Source organism: Mobula birostris, chromosome 9 (assembly GCF_030028105.1).
Source record: "Mobula birostris isolate sMobBir1 chromosome 9, sMobBir1.hap1, whole genome shotgun sequence".
In the NCBI taxonomy this organism is placed as follows: Eukaryota; Metazoa; Chordata; class Chondrichthyes; order Myliobatiformes; family Myliobatidae; genus Mobula; species Mobula birostris.
This window is the reverse complement of record NC_092378.1, coordinates 54,767,892-54,790,683: the sequence shown is the minus strand read 5'-3', so window position 1 is coordinate 54,790,683 and position 22,792 is coordinate 54,767,892. Positions and strand designations below refer to the sequence as shown.

Genomic DNA, 22,792 nt, shown 5'->3' with positions numbered 1-22,792 from the left:
GCAATTACATTCACAGTGATGAAGTGCTTTGAGAGGTTGGTGATGAAACTTATCAGCTCCTGTCTGAGAGGTGACTTGGATCCGCTCTGTTTACCTACTGGAGCAACAGCTTCACAGCAGATGCCGTCTCATTGGCTCTTCACTCAATCCTGGAACATATAGAGAGCAAAGACCCATATATCAGGGTCTCTTTATCGACTGAAACTCAGCATTCAATACCATCATCCCCTCAAAACTACCAATAAGCTCCAAGACCTTGGCCTCAATACCTCCTTGTGTAATTTGATCCTGGAATTCCTCACTTGTAGACCTCATTCAGATCAGATTGACAGTAAATGAATCTCAGGATGCCATATGGTGCCATATATAGTATGTACTTTGATAATAAATTTATCTTGAATGCTCATGATATATTTCATTGGTTTGTTGTACACATGATAAATACATCTGAATCAGATTAAAGCTACTATCAAAGCTGTGCTTACAATATTATCTACGTTGTCAATATTGGACTCGTCTTTTCCTCCTCAGCACAAACTCCACTGGGAGATTCGACAGAGGGAAGAAGAGATCGAGGAGCTACAAAAAGCACTCAGTGATATGCAGGTTTACCTCTTTCAGGAGCGTGAGCATGCACTGCGTCTTTATGCTGAAAATGATCGGCTAAAAATTAGGTAGGAAACAAAATTCCTGCGAATTGTTCTAACTCCTGAAAAGTGATGCTGTTGATTGTAGTGCTCTCTCTCCTGTGGAGACAAGTCTCGAACAAGGAGCTGTTAAGCAAATAGAACACTCATTGTGTCCTATACTATAAGCAAATTGATGCATGCCTGTACCTCTTTGGTCTTAGTTTAAGGTTTTGAAATAGGTCTTTGAGGGAATAAGAACTCAACTAGTATTTCCACATGTGGATATGCTGATTGTTTATAGAAAACAATTTTTTGCAGGGAGCTAGAAGATCGGAAGAAGATACAACATCTCTTAACTCTGGTGGGTTCTGAAGAAGAAGCACTCACTTATTTTCACAAAGAGCCTCCGCACAAGGTAACACTGGTACTCAGAACACGTGAAAGGATATTCAGTTTGTTAATTTTTATTCTTGGAGAAACTTGTAAAATTAAGATCATTGCTTTATCTTTCCATGCAATTTCCTCCATTCCATAAGAATGTGAATAATTCAAAGTTAGAGAACAGGGAGATGAGGACTCAATTTCAGGGATTGGGTTTGTTTTGTAAGTTTCCTTCTGCATTTCTGTTGGCCCTCTTTCAATCATCCAGTTGTTTAGAAAGCACACTCAGTGGCCACTTTATTAGGCACCTCCTGTACTTAATAAAGAGACCACAGAGTGTATGTTCGTGGTCTTCTGCTGTAGCTCATCCACTTCGAACTTTGATGTGTTGTGCTTTCAGACATGCTCTACTGCACACCACTGTTGCAACACATGGTTATTTGAGTTACTGTCACCTTCCTGTCTTAATTTCAAGGGGTTCTCTTGAATCCAGCTTCCCATGCTGACATGTGGCCCCTTTTTCCCCTTTTGCTTCAGCTGCTGAGTGTTCTCAGCATTCTGTTTTGATTTCACTTTTCTATGATGTTTACTTTCAGAGGTGAGGGACTTTAACTTTCTGGATAGATCGAAGAGGCTGGGGTTATTTTTAAATTGATTTAAAAAAACTTACCTACTATGAAAGAAGAAAATCTGTGATTTTGGTTATTAAAAAACACAAAAAAGCTTGGACATTCTGAGCCACACTTCAACTCTTTTGCACTGGCAATCGGTTCTGAAGTGTAGCTCAAACTGTCTGAGCATAAAGGATCTAGATTTGGGAGGAATTGGTATTCTACACCTGGGGTAGGGTTGGGGGCTTGCATGGTGAAAGGTAGGGATGAGCTTTACGTCAATTAGGCTGGAATCCAATTCTAAGAAATCAAATAACCCGTGCTGTTTATGAGATTTTCAATGAAATTAGTGGTAGGAGAAAGAGTGAGGATGATGGAGAAATGCATATTTCTGTTAAGGACAATTACTGAAAATTTCAGAGAAAGAATAAGATAATTATTCATTGTAGTAAGCAGAGTATGATAGGCATGGAAATAATGCAGCAGAAAATATGGATAAAATGGGCATCAAAATTAAAGCCTCTGTTTAAATCAATAAGGTATTCACATTGAAATGGCACAATGAGGAGAGAAGGAGGTTGATATAAATAGCTATTTCCAGAGATGAGGCTGCACAGTGTTCCAAGGCTAGGAATTGAATTAGAAACTTGGGCTTTTGGAAAGATGGGTAAGATGGACAGAGAGTATATGGTAGCTATGATCATGAAGGATGATGACATTAGGAGAGAAGACAAGTTAGTAAGTGAAGTATTCAATAGTTAACTGTTGGAAAACATCAAGAATTTGCACTGAGGTCTTAGTTATTTGCATCTAATGTCAATGACTGGTATCCAAGATGTTGCTTCCTTGGGTGAAGATGGACATCAAGCAAATAGTCATCAGTAACTCGAGTGTGGCAGCATGCCAGGTACCTCAGTCCCAAAACAAGCCCTGTGAGTTCGGTCAATTCCCTGAAGGACTGCAAAAGCCTCAAGATTATCTCAGTCTCTTTGGAATAAATGTAACTTCATTATGAACCTATGGGAATCCTGGTTTCATGATTGCTCATGATGGACAGTAGCATTCAGGTTGGTGCTGACAATTTCTGGTGTCTGGCAGAAGTGCAAACATTTGGACTTCCCAAACCTCTTGCCCACTTGCTCCATCAAACATCATCTGCTTCACATACAGCTGAGGCTGCAGATCTTTCAATGGATTGATTAGTTATTTCAGATCAGTCTGCTCTGAAATAGAGGTAATTGTCCTCAACCCTGAAGAACTGTGTGAGGAGAGTATATTGATCAAATGGAATATACCCAGATCTCAGTGATGCAAAAATCTGAAAATAAGGTAAAGACATGCCCACAAGGCATACATTTTAAACTTTGAACGCGGGAGGATGATGAATTGTCCTCAAAGTAAATTGCTTGCCATACCTCAGAATCAATGTTTGCAGAAACAAACATTTTGTGAGCCTCGTCCATGTGAGGCATCAAGTAGCCCATGACAGTAATCCCATTTAATAACACTTGGTCTGTCACTTTCTGTGACTTGACCATTCAAGAGCTGCTCTAGGTATTGAATAAACATGACAGTACTCATGTCCCTCACCTACTTGGGCAACAAGTTTCAGAATGCAACCATCCTCCAGGTGAAAACCTTTCTCCTCAGATACCCTCTAACTTTTAAACATTTGCCTGTTGATCTTAGACCATAAGACAAAGGAGCAGAAGTTGGCCATTCGGCCCATTGAGTCTGCTCCGCCATTTTACCATGAGCTGATCCATTCTCCCATTTAGTCCCACTCCCCTGCCTTTTCACCATAACCTTTGATGCCCTGGCTACTCAGATACCTATCAATCTCTGCCTTAAATACACCCAATGACTTGGCCTCCACTGCTGCCCGTGGCAACAAATTCCATAGATTCACCACCCTCTGGCTAAAAAAATTTTAGGTGTTTTTCATTATGAAGTTTTGCACAGTGGACCCTATCCACACCCCTCACCCCCCATAATTTTATTTTTAAAAAATGAGCTAGATGAGAGCTTCAAGTTCCTAGAAGTAAAGATGACCAATACTTTCTGCTGGTCCACATTGATGTTGCAGCCAAAATAGTGCACTAGTATCTCTACTTTTTCCCAAGGCTAAGAAAATTCAGTGCATCCTCAATGACCCACCAATTGTCACAGGTGCACCATAGAAAACATTCTATACGGATGCATCATGCTTGGTATGGAATATAGCTCTGCTCCAGACCTCGGCACTGTAGAGAGTTATGAACACAGCCCAGTCCCTCACACAAACCGATCTCCCTTCCACTGTCTCAAGAAAGCAGCCAACATAATCAAGAACCCCTCCCAGCCCAATCATTTTCTATTTTCCCATCCCATATAAAAGCTTAAGGGCACATATCACCAGACTGCCTTTAATTTGGTGCTATCAGACTATTGAATAAACTTTTCATACTCTAAGAGATGAATTTTGATCTCCTAATTTACCTCGTCATGGCTCTTGCACTTTGTTTATCGACCTGCAGTTCCTGGCATACTCTCTGCATTTTGTTTAACTTTTACTGCCTCGGTGGTATTGTGCATGGAGTGATCTATCTGCATGGTAAACAAAACAAAAGCCTTTGTACCTCAGTAAGCATGACGATGAAAAAACAACACTAACAAATCAGTTCATCCCTTTGCCAAAAGGGCAATTACTTTACCTATTTTTTTCTATATGGATTTTTTTAGTATAGTGATTCATTAATGAGCAATTATTTACAACAAATTTACTGTAAAATTATTTACAGTCAGGCACCTCTTCTAAACTTGAAGAGTCAGAAAGCTTTAGGTCCATCGTCAGCTGACGCTGCAGCGGGTTTTGGATGCCTGCCTTTCAGGATTTAAAATGCATTGAGGTACATTGAAGGAAAGCCATGGTGACCAGGGATTTCTCTTGGATGCTGCCCCCTTCCTCGATCGATGGGAAATTTGATTACTGATTGCAGAGGGTGTCAGAGGAAGGAGTTACTCGAAAACAGTCTCCTACATAAGGTGGTAGCTATTCTTTGACTTGTTTTCTCAGCCCAGAAGGGAGCAGTGGCAGAAACATCTTTACCCTCTGCATCTGAGTGAGACTTGAGATCTATGTCAAACCATTGCTCTTCTGGGGCTGTCTGGATTTTCATTAGGTAACGTAGCACGCAACAGAAGTGATGCAACACATCAGGGAGGGGGAAAGCTACCTGGATACATACCTATCAGATTAGCTGCCTCAAATTTGGTCTGTGGTTAGGGACAGGGGTTGTGACTGTGAGTGAGGCAGGTAGTGAGATCCAAGAGACGGTGCTGGAGGAGCCTCAGCCCTTGAGCTTGTCCAACAGGTCTGAGATTCTTGCTCCCTGTGTGGATGAGAGCAGGGGCTGTAGGAAGGATGAGCAACCTAGCTGTGGCACTGTGGTTCAGAGATCCATCTAAGAGAAATGTAGTGATAATTGTGGATAGTATAGTCAGAGGAATAGACAGAGTTCTCTGTCGCGAGGATAGAGCACCCCAAAGGTTGTGTTGCCTGCCTGGTGCCTGGGTTCGCGACATCTTATCTGACCTGTGGAAGAATTTGCGGTGGGAGGGGAAAGATCCAGTTGTTGTGGTCCACGTGGGTATCAACAACATGGGTAGAATGAGGAAAGAGGTTCTGCTAAGGGAATTTGAACAGCTAGGGACTAAATTAAAAAGCAGAACCAAAGAGGTGGTAATCTGGATTACTACCTGAGCCATGTGCAAATTGGCACGGGGTTAAGAAGATTAAGTGTTAAATGCGTGGATTGGTGAGGGAGAGGTGTGTTTGAATTCATGGGAAACTGTCACTAGTATTGCGGAAGGAGGGAGATGTTCCATTGAGACGGGCTCCACCTGAACCATGATGGGACCTGGATCCTGTCAAATGGCGTAATTACGGTTGTGGATAGGGCTTTAAACTAAATAGCAGGGGAGTAGGTCCAACAGATTGGAGAAGTATGGGTAAAGTAAAAGAGAAAAGTGTGGATAAAGATAAAGTAAAAGCAAAAGTTAAAAAAGAGAAAAGTCAGGATGCGGAAAAGTCACAATGATTACTAGATCTTCAAGGCACAATGAGTGTAAGGACACTTTATCTGAATGTCTGTAGTATTAGTGACAAGGTCAGCGAACTTGTGGCACAAATCAGTGGTATGATTTAGTAGCCGTTACAGGGATGTGGTTGCAGAGTGGCGAGGATTGGGAATTAAATATACAAGAATATTAGATAATATGGAAGGATAGGTAGGAAGGTAAGGGAGGTGGGGTAGCACTCTTAATTAAGAATGAGATCAGGGTGAGAGTGAGAGATGATATAAGATCTAAGGAGCAGAATGTTGAATACATCTGGGTAGAGATTAGGAATAGTAAGGGGGAAAAAATCACTGGTGGGGGTTATCTATTGGCCACCGAGTAATAACATTACAGTGGCACAGGCAATGAACAGAGAAATATGAGGCATGTAAGATTGGAACAGCGTTATCATGGTGTACTTTAACTTGCACATAGACTGGGTGAATCAAGTTGGTCGAGGCAGTCTTCAGGAGGACTTCGTAGAATTCATCCGTGATGGCTTTCTTGAACAGCATGTTACTGAACCTACAAAGGAATGTGTTATCTTAGATCTGGTCACATGCAATGAGACAGGAAAAATTAGTGATCTTGTCATTAAGGATCCTGTTGGAAAGAGTGATCACAGTATGATTGAGTTTCTCATACAAATGGAGAGTGCAATAATTTGATCTAAAACCAATGTATTATGCCTAAATGAGAGACTACAATGGGATGAGGGAGGAATTGGATAGGGTAGACTGGGAATATTGGCTACATGGTGGGACAGTTAAGAAACCAGGAAAGACTTTCAAAGAGATTTTTCATGGTGCTTAACAAAAGTATATTCCAATTAAAAGCAAGGACAGTAAGGGTGGGGAAAGCCAGCCATGGATAATTGAGGAAATAAAGGAAGGTATCAAACTGAAAACTTTTGTGTACAAAGTCGCCAAGAGTAGTGGGAAACTGGAACATTGGGAACACTTTAAGAAGCAACAAAGGACCACTAAACAAGCAATAAAAAAAGGGAAGCTAGATTATGAAAATAAACTAGCCCAAAATATAAAAACAGATAATGAATTTTTTATAATTATATAAATCGAAAAAGGGTGGCCAAAGTAGGTCCCTTGGAGGACAAGAAGGGGGAATTGATATTGGGTAATGAGGAAGTGGCCAAGGCTTTGAATGACTATTTTGTGTTGGTTTTCATGGTGGAGGACACATCTAACTTGCCGAAGAGAGATGATAATGGATGCGATGGGAGGTGAAGACCTCAATACAATAACTATTAGTAAAGAGGTTGTGCTGAGCAAACTTGTGAGCCCGAAGATAGACAAGACCCCTGGGTCCTGATGGAATGCATCCCAGGGTACTGAAAGAAATGGCAAAGGTTATAGTTGAGGCTTTGGTGATAATTTACCAAAATCCTCTGGACTTTGGGCAGGTCCCGACGGACTGGAAGAAGGCGAATGTCATGCCATTGTTCTAAAAAGAATGTAGGCAAAAGGCAGATAGCTATAGGCCAGTTAGTTTAACATCTGTAGTTAGGAAAATGCATGAAGTTATCATTAAAGAATAACTAGCGAGGCATCTGGAAAGAAATGGATCCATTAGGCAGACACAGCATGGATTCAGCAAAGGCAGTTTCTGTTTGACAAACTTACTGGAGTTCTTTGAGGACATAACAGGCGCAGTGGATACAGGGGAACAGATGGACGTTTTTTACTTGGATTTCCAGAAGGTGTTCGCTAAGGTGCCACATAAAAGACCAATCCATAAGATAGGTTGCATTGAGTTGGGGGTGATGTATTACGTGGGTAGAGAATCGGTTAACCAATAGAGAGCAGAGAGTTGGGATACATGGGTGTTTCTGTCGTTGGCAATCAGTGGTGGGCAGTGTGCCGCAGGGGTCGGTGCCGGGCTCACCGTTCATAATATACATTAACGATCTGGAAGAAGTTGACTGAGTGTAGCGTATCTTAAATTTGCTGATGACACTAAATTGAGTGGAAAAGCAAATTGTGAAGGGGATATGGAGAGTCTGCAGAGGGATATAGGTAGGTTAAGTGAGTGGGCAAGGGTCTGGCAGATGGAGTACAATCTTGGTAAATGCAAAGTTATCCACTTTGAAAGGACAAATGGAAGATCAGATTATTATTTAAATGGGAAAAGATTGCAGCATGTTCCTCTGCAGAAGGACTTGGGTGCTTGTGCATGATTTGCAAAAGGATGGTTTGCAGGTACAGCAGGCTATCAGTAAGGCAAATGGGATGTTGGCCTTCAGTGCTGGAGGGATTGAATTTAAGAGCGAGGGGTTATGCTGCAACTGTATAGAATACTGGTGAGGCTGCATCTGGAGTACTGTTTGCAGTTCTGGTCTCCTTACTTGAGGGATATACTGGCTTTGGAGGTGGTGCAGCGGAGGTTCACCAGGTTGATTCCAGAGATGAGGGGGTTTGACTATGAGTAGAAATTGAGTCGCCTAGGACTGTACTCATTGGAATTCAGAAGGATGAAAGGAGATCTTATAGAAACATATAAAATTATGAAAGCGACAGATGAGATAGAGGCAGGAAAGTTGTTTCCGTTGGTGAGACTAGAACGTAAGGAACATAGCCTCAATATTCGGGGAGTAAATTTAGGATGGAGATGAAGAGCTGTTTTTCCCAAAGAATGGTGAATCTGGAATTTTTTTGCCCAAATATAGTGGAGGTTACCTCAGTAAATATATTTGATACAAGGTTAGATAGGTCTTTGCATAGTAGGGGAATTAAGGGTTATGGAGAAAAGGCAGGTAGGTGGAGTTGAACCCATGGTAGCATCAGCCATGATCTTATTGAATGGCAGGGTAGGCTTGACAGGCCAAATGGCCTATTGCTCCTATTTCTTATGTTCTTAAGTGGCTGCGACTTGGCCAATGGTGGAGGACGATCCTCTTTCTCCACCAACTGCAGTGCAAGCAATGTGTCTTTACATTTGGTTGCTGAGAAACTCCATCTTCCCAACTCCTGGAGTGCCACATCTATGGATACCACAGCCTCTGCCTGAATCTCATACTGGTCCTGACTTTCATATATCTCATATTCATGAGATCTGAGCTGTTGTAGGATGTAAGCCAACTGCTTAAATGTAATGTAATATATTAGTTGAATAAATTCCTCACATCGCAATAAATGTATAAACAATGCTGGTGCAATCATGTCAACAATGTGACGGATTCAGGGCAGATTGAGGGATTAACAAAATGCTCACACAAATTTGCTGGCTGGCCTCCCAGTACAGACTAATGGGGCAACAAGGACCAGAATGTGTCTGCTAGATCAGCCTGTCTGTGTCTTGTTTTACGGCGGTTGGCATCCAGCTTAATGGTGCATTACTGTCACCTTCTGCTCTGGAATGTGCACTAGACATATATTCTAAATCCCTTCACCCAATGGCGCGTGCGCACGCACGCACACACAAACCTACACTTTACCCTCCTATCTTTGACCATCCTAGTACCCTATTCCTGTTTATCTGTCATATCCTATAAAAAACCCCTGTACCCCTTAAAAACGCTAAAAATACCCGGACCTGTGCTCTCTCAGCCATGCCCAGCAACCCTTTTAATGTGAATTCCTGCACCCCCAACTCGCTTAGTTTAATTCTCATCATCTCTCTCTCTGTATCCCATACTTCCTGCAACACAAAACTACATGTTCTACTGACTTCTATTCCTAACATTCCTCACACAATCCTGTCTGGTGTTTCCCTATCATTTTCAATGTTTTGTTTAATGCACAATGCCCCAGCCTTAACCTAGTCCACACAGTTTCCTGTCGTCTGTTTCCACTACCTACCCTAGTACCTGCAACACTTTTTTTATTTGATATAAATGCCTCCCTTTCCCCTCTCTGTCCCATCTTTCTTGCCACATTTGGTTGACTTTTTCCCCAGATTACACACTTAACCTCTGCTTTACTGATACTAATGTACATTTCTACAGTTTCTTTCTTTAATGCCCTCTTTGCCAACTCATCCACCCTCTCATTCCCCTTCACCCCTACATGTGCTGGAACCCATAGAAATTTTACCTGACCTCCCTGATTTGCAATTCTTGTAACTAACTGAAGGACTTCATGAAGTACATCTTGCCAACAGTTTGTGTGAAAAGACCTTAAACTTGCTAGAACTGAGGATGAATCTGAACATATCAATGCTTTGACTTGTCTGGCTTTCACCACGAAGAGAATATAAACAAAATGGCAACAATCGCTACCTTGTCAACACCAAGCCATGTCACAATGGCTTTGTAACTGGCTGTGTGACCTCAGCGAGACCCAAGGGGGAGGGAGACAGCTTTCCCCGAACAAAATCACAAGCTCATGGCCAACAACCAAAGGGGAGAGCCACCTCAAGGAGGGAGATGTAAGGCGACAGAAGTGGGGTAGAGAGAGAGAATGAGTGGCAAAGATAGGAAATTCTGTGGCATCATTCCCAAATTTGGGATGTTATGAGGATGTTTGCAAAAAAACTAAGCATTTTCTTGAATGGTCATTAATATAACATAGGAGCACCTTTGTAAAACAGTGAAGTTGCAAAGAATGAGATACAATCAAACAATCTGATACCACAGGTTATAGGCAAAAGGATAGACCTAGCACCCACCTTTTCTGACCCAAATCTCTGGTCATAATAAGCAAAACCTGACACTAAACCCTATCCCTCACCCATCTCAACTTGTAACCATCACGTTAATCCCTAACCATTATACTAACCCTGTCTCTGATCAGACCTGTAATTTGTTAATCTAATCCAAATCCCTCACACTAAATCTTAACTGGTACCTCAATTTCTAACACTAATGTTCATCACTAACCCAAGCCCTGTCCCTGACCCAAGTTCAACTGATCCTGACCCAGTCCTTAACTCTACTTGTTCTGCTTGGATGTTCAAAAAGGTCCTTGACAAGGTGCCGCACATGAGGCTGCTAAACAAAATACTATCCCACGGTATTACAGGAAAGATGCTAGAAAGGATACAAGATTGGCTGACTAGCAGGAGGTAAAGAATGGGAATAAAGGGGACCTTTTCTGGTTGGCTGCCAGTGGCTAGTTGTTCCACAGGGTTTGGTGTTAGGACTGCTTCTTTTCACATAGGTCAATGATTTTGGATGATGGATGAAGATAGGTAGAGGGACAGGTGTGTTGAGGAAGCAGGGAGTCTGCAGAGGACTTGGGCAGATTAGGAGAATGAGCAAAGTGGCAGATGGAATATAGTGTAAGGAAGTATATGGTCATGCACTTTGGTAGAAGGAATAAAGGTGTAGACTATTTTCGCAACGGGGAAAAAATTTCAGAAATCAGGTGCAAAGGGTATTTGGGAGTCCTCGTGCAGGATTCCTGAAAGGTTAACTTACTGGTTGAGTTGATGGTAAGGAAGGCAAATGTAATGTCAGCATTCGTTTCAAAAGGACTAGAATGTGAAAAGAGGGATGTAATGCTGAGGCTTTATAAGCCATCGATCAGACTGCACTTAGAGTATGTGAATAATTTTGGGCCCCTTATGTTTGAAATGATATGCTGGTGTTGGAGAGGATCCAGAGGAGGTTCTTGAGAATGATTCTAGGAATGAAAGGGTTAACATGAGCATTTGATGTCTCTGTACTCTCTGGAATTTAGAAGAATGGGGGGAGGGGTTTCTATTTGAAACCTATCGAATATTGAAAGGTCAAGATAGAATAGATGTGGAGAGGATGTTTCCTATGGTTGGGAAGTCTAGGGCCAGAGAGCACAGCCTCAGGATAGAAGGATGTCCCTTTAGGCAGAGATGAGGAGGAATTTCTTTAGCCAGAGGGTGGTGAATTGGTGCAATTATTTGCCACAGATAGTTGTGGAGGCCAAGTCATTGGATATACTTAAAGCTGAGGTTGATAAGTTCCTGATTAGAAAGGGCATCAAAGGTTACAGAAAGAAGGCAGGAGAATGGGGTTGAGAGGGACAATAAATCAGTTATGAAGGGATGACAGGGCAGATTCAATGGGCCGAATGGCCTAATTCTGGCACTATATCTTATGGTCTTATTTATAAAGATCTAGCTTCAGAAGACTCAATGTCACTGGAACATGGCAACTTGCTAGCTGCTCCCAGCAGATCTATTTATTATCACTGCTATAATCATTCTGCTTTTTAAATCCAAATTCTAAGGCTTTAAGAATTAGTAATATGGCACTTACTCTAACTGTAACACTATGTTCTACATCTTGTTACTGTTTTCTTTTAGTGCTACTTCAACGTACTCTCGTTTGTGAAATGGCATGCAAACCAGTTTTTCGTTGCACCTCAATACATGTTTCAAAGGTTTCAAAGGTACATTTCATATCAGAGAAATTATACAATATATATCCTGAAATGCTTTTCCTTCGCAACCATACACGAAAACAGAGGATTGCCCCCAAAGAATGAATGACAGTTAAATGTTAGAACCCCAAAGCCCCCCCCCAACTCCCCTCCCTTCTGCACGTAATTGGCAGCAAGCAACAATCCCCCCTTCCCCCACCAGCAAAAAAAAGTATCGTCACCTGCCACTAAGCATTCAAGCATGAGCAAGACACCAGCGAAGACACAGACTTGCAGTACTCCAAAGACTACATTGTTCAGCTGGCATTCAACATACCACAGGCTCTCTCTCCCTATTAAGGGAGAAAGCAGTGTTTCAGCGAGAGGGGAGACATAACAACTCGTTGGTTTACGATGTTAAAAGTCCATTGCGTCGCTTTTTCCGATCTTTGTGCCCAAAGATCTTGGGTCTCTGGGCACACAGCCTTAGATCTTCCATCTCCCACGACACAGTGGTCTTCTGCTCGGATACTGACCTCCGATCCCCCCGTCTCCAGAACCATGAAAACGCGGTCCTCAGAAGGCCGAGCCCTTACCGTGCCGAACAATGACCGGTTGTGAAACCCCGAGAGTTGGTCCTATTCCTGCAAAGAACCGCAGTCAGCGTGTAACTCCAGGTCAGGGTCTTCAAAAGAACCCTGAAAGGGAACATTACCGATATTAAATATGTAAATAGAGCTGTTTCCGAAGATGCAAGCAAAGGAGTTGCTGTTAGACACCATTAACCCTCCTAAACTCCACCTTCTTCATGTGACAATAATACAGCAGTTACCAAAATCTCCCGCTACAAAGGGTTCCTAAACTACTGACTTCATACTGACTGTACTCTTTTCTATAGATGCTGCCTGGCCTGCTGAGTTCCTCCAGCATTTTGTGTGTGTGTGTGGCTTGGATTTCCACCATCTGCAGATTTTCTCTTGTTTGTGATTGGACTTCATTCATTTCTTTGACTACTCCCCAAGGCTGAAATGTTCTGTTCATAACTTAGTGTTCTATTTAACCAGAAGCCAAGCCTTTCACTCCATAATGTGCTCATCAGCTAGCCTGTCTATTTCCACCTCTATAACATTATTCTTCGCATTTATCACAATGAATATAATCCTACTATGTATATTGAGATCTTTTACTGTGTTAATCCTGCAGGTTCCCAGCACTTGTCATATCAGCAGGGACCATTTCTTTGATTTATGCTCTGTTGCCTATATCCATTAAAGTCTGCCAATCAGTTGCTGTTTGCTCATGACTTTAGACGGGAAACTCATCTGGGTTAAGTTTAAATCTGGACACCTGGTTGCTGCTGCCAGAGTCATTTACTACCTCCTTTGGTTTCCATCCTAAGACTAAACGGGAGCTCAGAGTACTTCTACGACAGACAAAACACCAGCTATTGTCAAAAGATGGAATTTAGAAAGCACAATTGGAGGTCTTGCTTTGAGCGTGAATCATAAGATCACTCCATACACCACAAGTGTGTTTGTATAGTACATTAATTGTACTCTGTTGTTCTGTTTACACTTCATTGCTGTAAGCTTGTCACTGTCCAAATTTGTCCCGCCATCTGCACATTATCCATTTCAAGTGATAGCATCATCTTCTTTGGTACTTTTTTCTGTACGTACATCTTACATACGTCCTTTGAAAAGTTATATTAACCTGTTATAGTTGAAGCTTTCTATTTCATGTCAAGTTCAGCTTGTTAGAGCTTCAGTACATTTTGAGACCAATCCGTTTTGGGATGAGAAGCAAAAATGCCGGATTATCTGTCTGGTGTGCTTGTAAACGGTATTCATTTAATTATTAAGTTACAGTTAGTTGTGTTTGTTGGGGGCGAGGTGAAGAAAGTTTAAGTCCAGAACTTGTCTGAAATGATGGTAGGGATGATAATCTTCAGAACATTTAAAATAAACTTGGATTTTCCCTTAAGGATCTGCAGTGTTACGGGTTTGGTGCTGGAAAGTGGGTTTTAGACCTGTTAGCAAATTTTAACCCTGTTCAGTGGGCTGAATGGCCTGCTTTTTCATAAATTTTCTATAGTTCAATATACAATATACTACCCAGTACTACACTTTCTGGGTTCTAATCCCATTTCTAAAAAGTAATTGTATAAAATTATTTTTCAGGTTATTGTCCCCCAGTGTACAAAGAAGCATGGGCGCACAGACGTTAAATCTTCAAAAGATGGTAAATGTTAATTACTTGTGTCACATCATTCAAGACAATTAAGACAAACATACCAAAGATCTTGGTTAAAAATATACATTGTATTAAAGGGCCTAGACAGAGTGGTCGTTGAGAGGATGTTTCTAGCAGTGGGAGTCTAGGACCAGAGGGAATGGCCTCAGAATGGCTCTCCTTCAGAGGAGAGATGAGGAATTTCTTTAGCTAGAAGGTGGTGAATCTATGGAGGCCAAGTCATTAGGTATATTTAAAGTGAAGTTTGATAGGTTCTTGATTAGTGAGGGTATTGAGGCTATGGGAAAAAGGCAGAAGAATTGGGTTAAGAGGAAAAATAAATGGGCCATGATCAAATGGCAGAGTAGAATCAATGAGCTAAACAGCCCAATTCTGCCATGTTTTATGGTCTTAGATTTCAACAGGAGTTGAACACCAAAGCACAATGTTTACTTTGTACAAATTATGTTATGACAATACATCAAACTTGCATTTATTCTTAGGATTCTGTTACATGCAAGACGCATTCTAGAAACTGCCCACACAATGCATACAGGCTCACCTACAGCTCCTCTTATATGTTTGCACTATGCAAAAACTTTGTGAAGTTCCTGCCGTTGGGCTTTAGTCAGTTTTGTTAGGACAGGAATGGGAAGAGGTAAGTATATATGGAGAGAGGGCAGTGGTATATTTTCGTTCACTGGAAGTAGGTTAAGGTGGCATTTGGCTCTGAAACAGTAGCCATTGTTTTTCAGGTAGTGAAGAGCTGGGCCAAAACCCACAACATGATTATAGGCCAGACTAGGGAAGAATGGAGATTTCAAGTATCAGGATAACAGTGTTCTAAATACTTTTAAGTTGCACACAAAGTTCTGGATGAAAGCAAGTCAGGCAGCATCTACAGAGGGAAATAAACAGTCGATCTGTTCCCTCAGCCCAAAATGTGAACTGTTCTTTCCCCTCCATAGGTGCTGCCTCACCTGCTGAGTTCCTCCGGTATTTTGTGTGTGTTGTTCCAGATTTTTAGCATCTGCAGAATCTCTTATGTTTTTATGCCATTCTAAATGCGTGTCTGTTGTTGATGCCAGCATCTTTAATTCCAGACTTAATTAATGAAATTTAAATTTCCCAGCTGTGATCTTGTAAATTGAATTGAAATTGGCTGATCAATAGTTAATATTGTGATAATCTAACATTATATTACTATGTCCTCGGTTTGAGGGATTGGATAAGGCTACAATAGGTAGAGGTGGAAGGAATGAATGTTGGATTAGGATTTTGAGGAATTGTGAATTTTATTGGTGCTGGAGAATGGACTGAAGCACAAGAGATCTCAATGAAGGGTCTCAACCTGAGACTCGACTCTATTAATTTCCATAGATGCTGCCTGACCTGCTGAGCTCTTCCAGCATTTTGTGTGTGTGTGTGTGTGTGTGTTACAATCAGCTGAGGCCTTATCCGCAGTTCAATGAGGAAATATTTTTATTTTCTGCCAAGGTAATTAAAGACTTTATTGTCATGTGGGCACAGCAGTTGAGTTGCTCCCTCACAGGTCCAGCAACCTATGTTCAATCTTGATCCCCAGTGTTGACCATGTTCTCTCTTCAACCGCATGGATTTTCCCTGGGTGCTCTGGTTACTCCCACATCCCAATGATGTGATTGGTAGATTAATTCATAAAGATGAGTGATAGAACTGGGGTGGAGGAGGTGAGCTGTTGATAGACTATGAAAAGAATAAAATAGGATTGTTGCCAGTCGATTTGATGTTTGCTGCTGGCTTGGTGGGCCAAAGGACACATTTCAATGTCAATTTATTACCAAACTATGTACTACAGCAAGATTCATTTTCATAGTTGTAGGACTGATAGCGTAACATATATTGCCAACAGCTTTATTTCTTGTAAGGATGTTTTATTTGTTTGTCTCCAACTAGGTCATAAACGAACAAGATCTAAAGCTACCACTACAATTAGTCCTACTATCCCAGAAAATTACCAACGTGATAATCAGACTTTACTACTACAGGTACGTCTTTCACAGTGACCCAGCTCAGCTCAGGTTGCACACAGCTGCCTTCTATTGACCCAGACTTAGTTGTAGTGGCTGCATACAACAAGTTTATTTGGTCAATAACTACATTGTTGTTTTGTGGTGGCTAAAATGGAGTAGAGCCGATCATCCTCGATGCTGAGTGACATGAAAGAAAGCGGCATACAATCCTCCGGCAGCATAACCAAAACTTGCCAATAAAAATGTTTGATAGTTTGATTACAGTCAACACAATGAGATTACAAAGTTTAACCTGCGTCTGTTAACATTTTGCTGAACCCCCAACTACGACCATGTATTAGGTGATATTTGCATAAAATACATAAGTATCACTAAAACCAAAGGAGGTGCTTTTAGTTTTAGAAAACTGCAAAATTTGTGTACATTTAGAGATTAAAAATTGAGGTTAAGGGCAGTCAGTTGATTATGTTCAATCAATAGCTTTAATTTTAAAAATCCTAATTTTGGAAATCTGAAATGAATACAAAAATGCTAGAAATATTCAATGAGTCAGGTAGTGTATGTAGAGGGGGAAATAGATTTGATCTGTTAAATCAGTGATCATCAATGAAATGAAGTTAGAAAACAAGCTTGTTTTAATTGGCAGGGAAGAGGGAGGGGAAACAGTGATAGGCTGGAGACCAAAGAAACATGATGATATGGGAAGTGCAACACAGGCAAGATGCTGGAGCAACTCTGCACGTCAGACAGCATTTATGGAAATGACATTTCGAGTGAGTCCCGATGAAGGTTCTCGGTCCAAAATATTGACTGTTTATTCATTTCGGTAGATGCTGTCTGTCCTGCTGAGTTCCTTTAGCGTTTGTGTGTGTTTCTCTTGACTTCCAGCATCTGCAGAATCTCGTGTTTACGACATGGGAGGTGATGGTGTTACCTGGCTTGTTAATGGCAGCTGATGGGTCTACAGGAGGTGTAAATAGAGGGAGCTGACTGAGAATGAAGACAGTGCTCAATGCTGCATCCTATAGAGCTGCTGCCTTACCACTCCAGTGAGCCAGCTGCACTCCCAACATCCAGTGCTGTCAGTGTGGATTTTGCATGCTCTCCCTGTGACTGGGTTTCCTCCTGTTTCCTGTGACTGCTGTTCACTCACTTCACAAAAATATTGAGGTGGTAGGTCAATTGGGAACTGATAATCCACCACCCCACTAGGGACACTGCACGCAGAGTGTGTGGTTGAGTGAAGGACCTGGGGCTGGAGTCGATGGGAATTACAAAATGGATATGAGTAGGAATTGTGTTTATATTAAAAAAGGCTTGACGGTCACTGCAGAATCAATTGTAGAATCATGCAGTGCAGAAAGTGGTCCACCTCATCCATACCAACCATAATGCCATGCTACACTAATCCCATTTGTCTGCATGAAGCCCCTGCACCTCTATTTCCTTCCTATCTATCTGTATTCCTTTCAGTTGTTCTCATTATTATTGGCTCTTTCACCTCTTGATAGATCGTTCCTGATAACAAAACTCTGTGTGAAAGACCTTGCCCCCAAGAACCCCTTTAAATCTTTTTCCTCTAACCTTAAACCTACATCCTCTAGTTTTGACTCCCTTCCCTTTGGGAAGAAGACTTTTAACCCTCAATCCAATTTATGCCCCTCATAACTTTATAAACCTGTATGTCATACTGCATATCAGTGAGAACAATCCTAGCATATCCAATTTCTCTTTGTTACTGTACCCTCTATTGCAGGCAACTTCCTAGTGAATCTCTTCTGGTGGGGTATGTTCAGTCTGCAGTAGCAATCCACAATGTTGATATTGATGTGGATTTCTTTTTGCTTATCTCTTTCCTCACCCCCCCCCCCACTCTGTAAAGGTTGAAGCCTTGCAGTCCCAGTTGCAAGAACAGACACAGCTAGCAAAAGAGCAAATTGATGCATTGCTGGAAGATCGACGAATTCGTGTGGAAGAGGCACAAGTGCAACATGAACGGGATAAAGAAAAAATAAGAACTCTGGCAGAAAAGTCAGTTAATGCAGTGTACAACATTCAAAACATTTAAATTTTACTCTTCTTTAGAGATACAGCTCAGTACCAGGCCCCTCCAGCCCAACAAGCTCGAGCCACCTAACTACATCCATGTGACCAATTAATGTGGAAGAGAACCCAGAGGAAACCCACGCAGTTATGGAGAGAACCTACAAACTCCTTACAGACAGTGGCAGGAATTGAACTCAGTTCCCTGGCGTTGTAATGGGGTTTTCTGCTAACCACTACGCTACTGTGCCACCCCAATTACTGAGGATGTGTTTCATTTCTGATCCTGGGTTGGTCAGTTCTTTCATCAGGATAGTGATATGATGTGAGAGGATGTTGGAGGGATGTGTACTATGGAGAGTTCTTGCTGGTATAACCCCGGCTGGCTTACACAGGCTGTGCCATGTGAACACATTTACTGGCTATTTTCAATATAGCAAAACATCCCTGGTAGCTTTATAATGGTAGTCCAAAACAGGATTTAACACTGAGCCAGGTAGCCAGATGTTGTTAAAGAACTTGAGTAAGATTTAATGAGAATCTTAAAGGTGACCTGGCAGCTTATCAGATTTAGAAAGGGAATGTCAGAAGTTAAGATCTTGGTATTCTTGTCTGTCATTCATAATGATCATGGCTGATGTTCATCCGCTAACCAGAGAAACTCCGGATGCGACGTACCTTTCCTATAGATGGGCTAAGTGCAAGCAGGCTTTTTCCACTGAGGTTGGGTGAGACTAGAATTAGAGTTCATGTTAAGGGTGAAATGTGATGGATAGATGGGATATGGAGGGGTATGGTTGAGATGCAGTCAATGGGACTAGGCAGAATAACAATTTGGCATAAACAAGGTGAGCTGTGTCTGTTCTGTAGTACTCTCTTGACTCTTATGACTCTACAAATGAACTCTTTATTCCGCATTATAAATTGTATATCTCTCTGCAAGGTACTCATGCTTGCTCTAGCTAGTCTTTTCCTTTTTTTATAATTTTTATAGTTTATTTTTTATGCAAACTCCCCTTTTTTCTCTCTCACCTGTCTACACTTGCCTTCTATTGCACTTTTCTTGTCCAGCATAGCTTTGCAAACTTGAAGGAAACTAGAGCATCTGACTGAAAGCAATGTGGTCAGAGCGGTAATGTAAAAACTTCACACAGACATCATCTGAGCTAAGAATTGAATCTAGGTCCATGGAACTGCAAGACAGCAGTGCTCTCTGCTGTGCCACACTTTATCCTTCAATGAAGAAAGGGAAGGTCTTGCGACAAACCCTACTATAATTCATCAGGTTGACGTTGAGATGATTCTGAGAGTATAATTTGGAGAAGCCAAAATTTCAAACAATGGGGAAACAGATTGCAGCAAATTAATTTTCCTTAAAGGAAAAAAAACAAATGATCCTTTGAGAATCTATCAGCTATGAAGATGTGAGGGAATGACTGAGGACATGAAAGGGATGCATACTTTGAGAATATAGACAGCAAAGCTTTGCATAAGAGAGTATACTAAAGGATTAGTAAAGGTACAACATAGGAGCTTTGAGGTTAAGTATATCAAAGATCATGAAAGTAAATGGGAAAATATTTCATGGACTTGTCAAATTTTTAAAAAAAAGGTTGGTATAAGAATAGATTAAGTGTTGGACAATTTTTATATTGAGAAATCTTAGTGACTGAGCACCTATGAAGATTTACTAACCTTGTTAAAACCCCAGTCAGGACAAATATTCCTGCAATACCTAGTCAGTCTCTGCAAATTTTGTATGTTTCAATGAGCATCTCTGATTATAGACTCAATCTACTTAAACATGTGTACTTCCTGAGGTAGTTTTTCCTATTTGTTCCAAGTATCAGTCTGACAAAACTTTCTCATCTCCTGTGCATTATATTCTTGGTATGGTCTCATTAGTATCAAGTTCATAGTACTTCTGTATTTGGGTCTGCCTATTTTAACAGTGGCCAAGTAAGCTGGAATTTCCTTGGTTTACTTGAGGAGGTAGAATGACATTTTCTTCACTAAATTGCAACTATTTTGCATTACTCTAGATTGCAAAAGACTCAAAATCTCCTTTACGAGAGTACCAGAGATTACCTACAACTAAAGTTTGAGGGGCGAGACATTGAAAAGGTCTGGATGGCTGAGAAGGATCACCTGCTACAGGAGCTGGACAGATACAGCAGGCAAAGAAACCGATGCTGTGAAAATGAGACACAGTTGCTTCAGGAGTCACCAATGGAACTTGAGATACAACGGGTACAAAGTGAAGAGATAAAGGTAGCATACCTTGCTTCAAAAATTTGGAGTGAGGGAAGTTACAAATTAAAAGGAAGTCACTTGCCCACTAAGCTTGCACCAACTGTCTATCACCCAGACCTCTATCCGTTCCTTTCAGCTACTTGTCCGACTCTCTGCCTTTTGATCTATACTATTTGATATGGTTCTCTTCTATCATAGACTGTCTGAAAGGTCTGGCAGTGCTTTGTGGAGCATAAGTAGAGTTTTTAAAAATACGTATTGCAGTCATTGGGTTAATAGAAAAGAGCTTGCGTCAAGCAGGAACAAGGATGTACATAAAAACCTTTAAAGGAGGCAATGCAGCTGATATGGTAATCGAATGAAGGTGAAATACTGCAGCTCATAGTGGGATTCAAATGGAAGGAAGATATTTACATCATGGCTGATTTACGACCTAAATCTAACTTCTTACCCTTATTCCTCAATATCTTGGTTTTTAAAATGGACCTAATAACAGTTATTGATTTAGAAATCTGGTCCTAAGTTTTAAACTTTGCTCCCTGTATAAGATTCACAAATTAATTATCCTTTGGTTTTCCTCGATATGAAAATTTCAATTGTACCTTCCTTATCACCAAAGAAACAACTTTAATGTTTCTTCTTGTAATTTATTCCTTGGATATCCAGATTTCATTCTGGTAAACATGTTGTTCTCCATTCTAGACTGATGAATCCCTTGCATCACACACAAAATACAGGAGAAATTCAGCAGGTCAGGCAGCATCAGGAGAAATGAATGCACTATCAACGTTTCAGGCCAAGACCAGGTTACAGATGCTGCCTGACCTGCAGAGTTCCTCCAGAACTTTGTGTGTGTGTGTGTTGCTTTGGATTTCTAGCATCTGCAGATTTTCTTGTGTTTATGATGAATTCCTTGTAAGGTGTGATATTCAGAGCTGCTCAATGCAGTAAATGTCCGATGGGATAATCTAAATAATTAGTTTGGCATAACATAATGGGCTAAAGAGCCTGTTCCTGTGCTGTATAAAGGTGTTGCTGACAAGACCAGTACTTATTCCCGATTTGTCCATAACATAGAGATCTTTATGTACAGCTGCTGTCAGTCTTGTGTCACAATCTAATCCTGGGCTCGTGCTGTTAGTGTTTTACCTCTATTCCCATGCTCTTTGGTTCTTTGGACACAGAGATTCACATTCACACTAACAGAAATTAGCACCTTGAGTAGGCTACTTGGTCCCTCAAGCCTTCGCCATAATCTAATACAATTGTGCCTGATCTGATTGTAACTGAATCTGTGTTCCTGTTTAGCCTTTCAATCCATTATTAAAAATCTGCCTCTGTCCTAAAATATTCAAAGATTCTGCCTTACAGCCCTTTGACAAAGAGTGTTCCAAAAATTCATAATGCCCTGTGAGGAGAAAGATTTGTCACAACAATGCCTAATTTTTATTGCGACCTCCCAGTTCTAAATTCTCTCATGAGGAAATTCAGTGTCTCCATATCCATTTGTCAAGATCTGTGGGGCTTCAATCAGATCCCCTCTCACTCAAACTTTAACAAACACAAGCCTATTCTGACAAACGTTTTGTCATGTAGCAACCTGTTCATTCCAGGTATTTGTCCAGCAAACTTCTGAACTGTTTCCAACATGTTGATGTCCTTTCTTAAATAAAGAATATAATTGACTGTCTACACAGTTTCACCAATGATTTTCAACTCTTTACTTCTGGATTTGGTGTCCCTTGAGATAAATAATAACATTATGTTATTATTTCATTGCTGTTCTTGCATTCCAACCCAATGCACTGGGACACTCAGATTCAGTTGTATCTTAGAGCTTTAGAGCTTTGCAGTCTTTCTCCATATAGATAATATTTTTTTATCTTGCTTTTATGGGCAATTTCACATTTACCCGTAAGATTTTTTTTTTTGCCTATTCACTTAACCTGTCTATAATCGTCTTGTAACCTCATGTTTTCTTCAGAAATTAATTTTCTTCCTATCTTTGTGGTACTAGCAGATTTAGATATAAAACTGGTGTAGGTGTGTAGTGGAAAATATATTGAGCAGCTGCATTACAGCATGGTATGGGAACACCAATGCCCTGGAATAGAAAATTCTACAAAAAGGAGTGGAGTCCATCACAGGTAAAGTTCTCCCAACCACTGAGTATGTCTACATGAAACACTGTCACAGGAAAGCAGTATCCCAAGACATGCTCTCTTCTCGTTGCTGCCATC

The 22,792-nt window shown here is 41.0% G+C and overlaps 1 protein-coding gene across 2 annotated transcripts in view; it reads left to right on the top strand.

The window, feature by feature from the left end:
* Positions 1–22,792, top strand: part of ccdc77 (coiled-coil domain containing 77) — a 49,525-nt gene that overhangs the window by 5,738 nt on the left and 20,995 nt on the right. For both annotated transcript variants that reach the window (XM_072268100.1, XM_072268101.1), the window contains exons 3-8: positions 532–674; positions 948–1,044; positions 14,193–14,253; positions 16,180–16,271; positions 18,139–18,287; positions 20,342–20,570. In XM_072268100.1, coding sequence (XP_072124201.1) covers positions 532–674; positions 948–1,044; positions 14,193–14,253; positions 16,180–16,271; positions 18,139–18,287; positions 20,342–20,570 — 771 coding nt within the window. The remainder of the gene's footprint in view (positions 1–531; positions 675–947; positions 1,045–14,192; positions 14,254–16,179; positions 16,272–18,138; positions 18,288–20,341; positions 20,571–22,792) is intronic.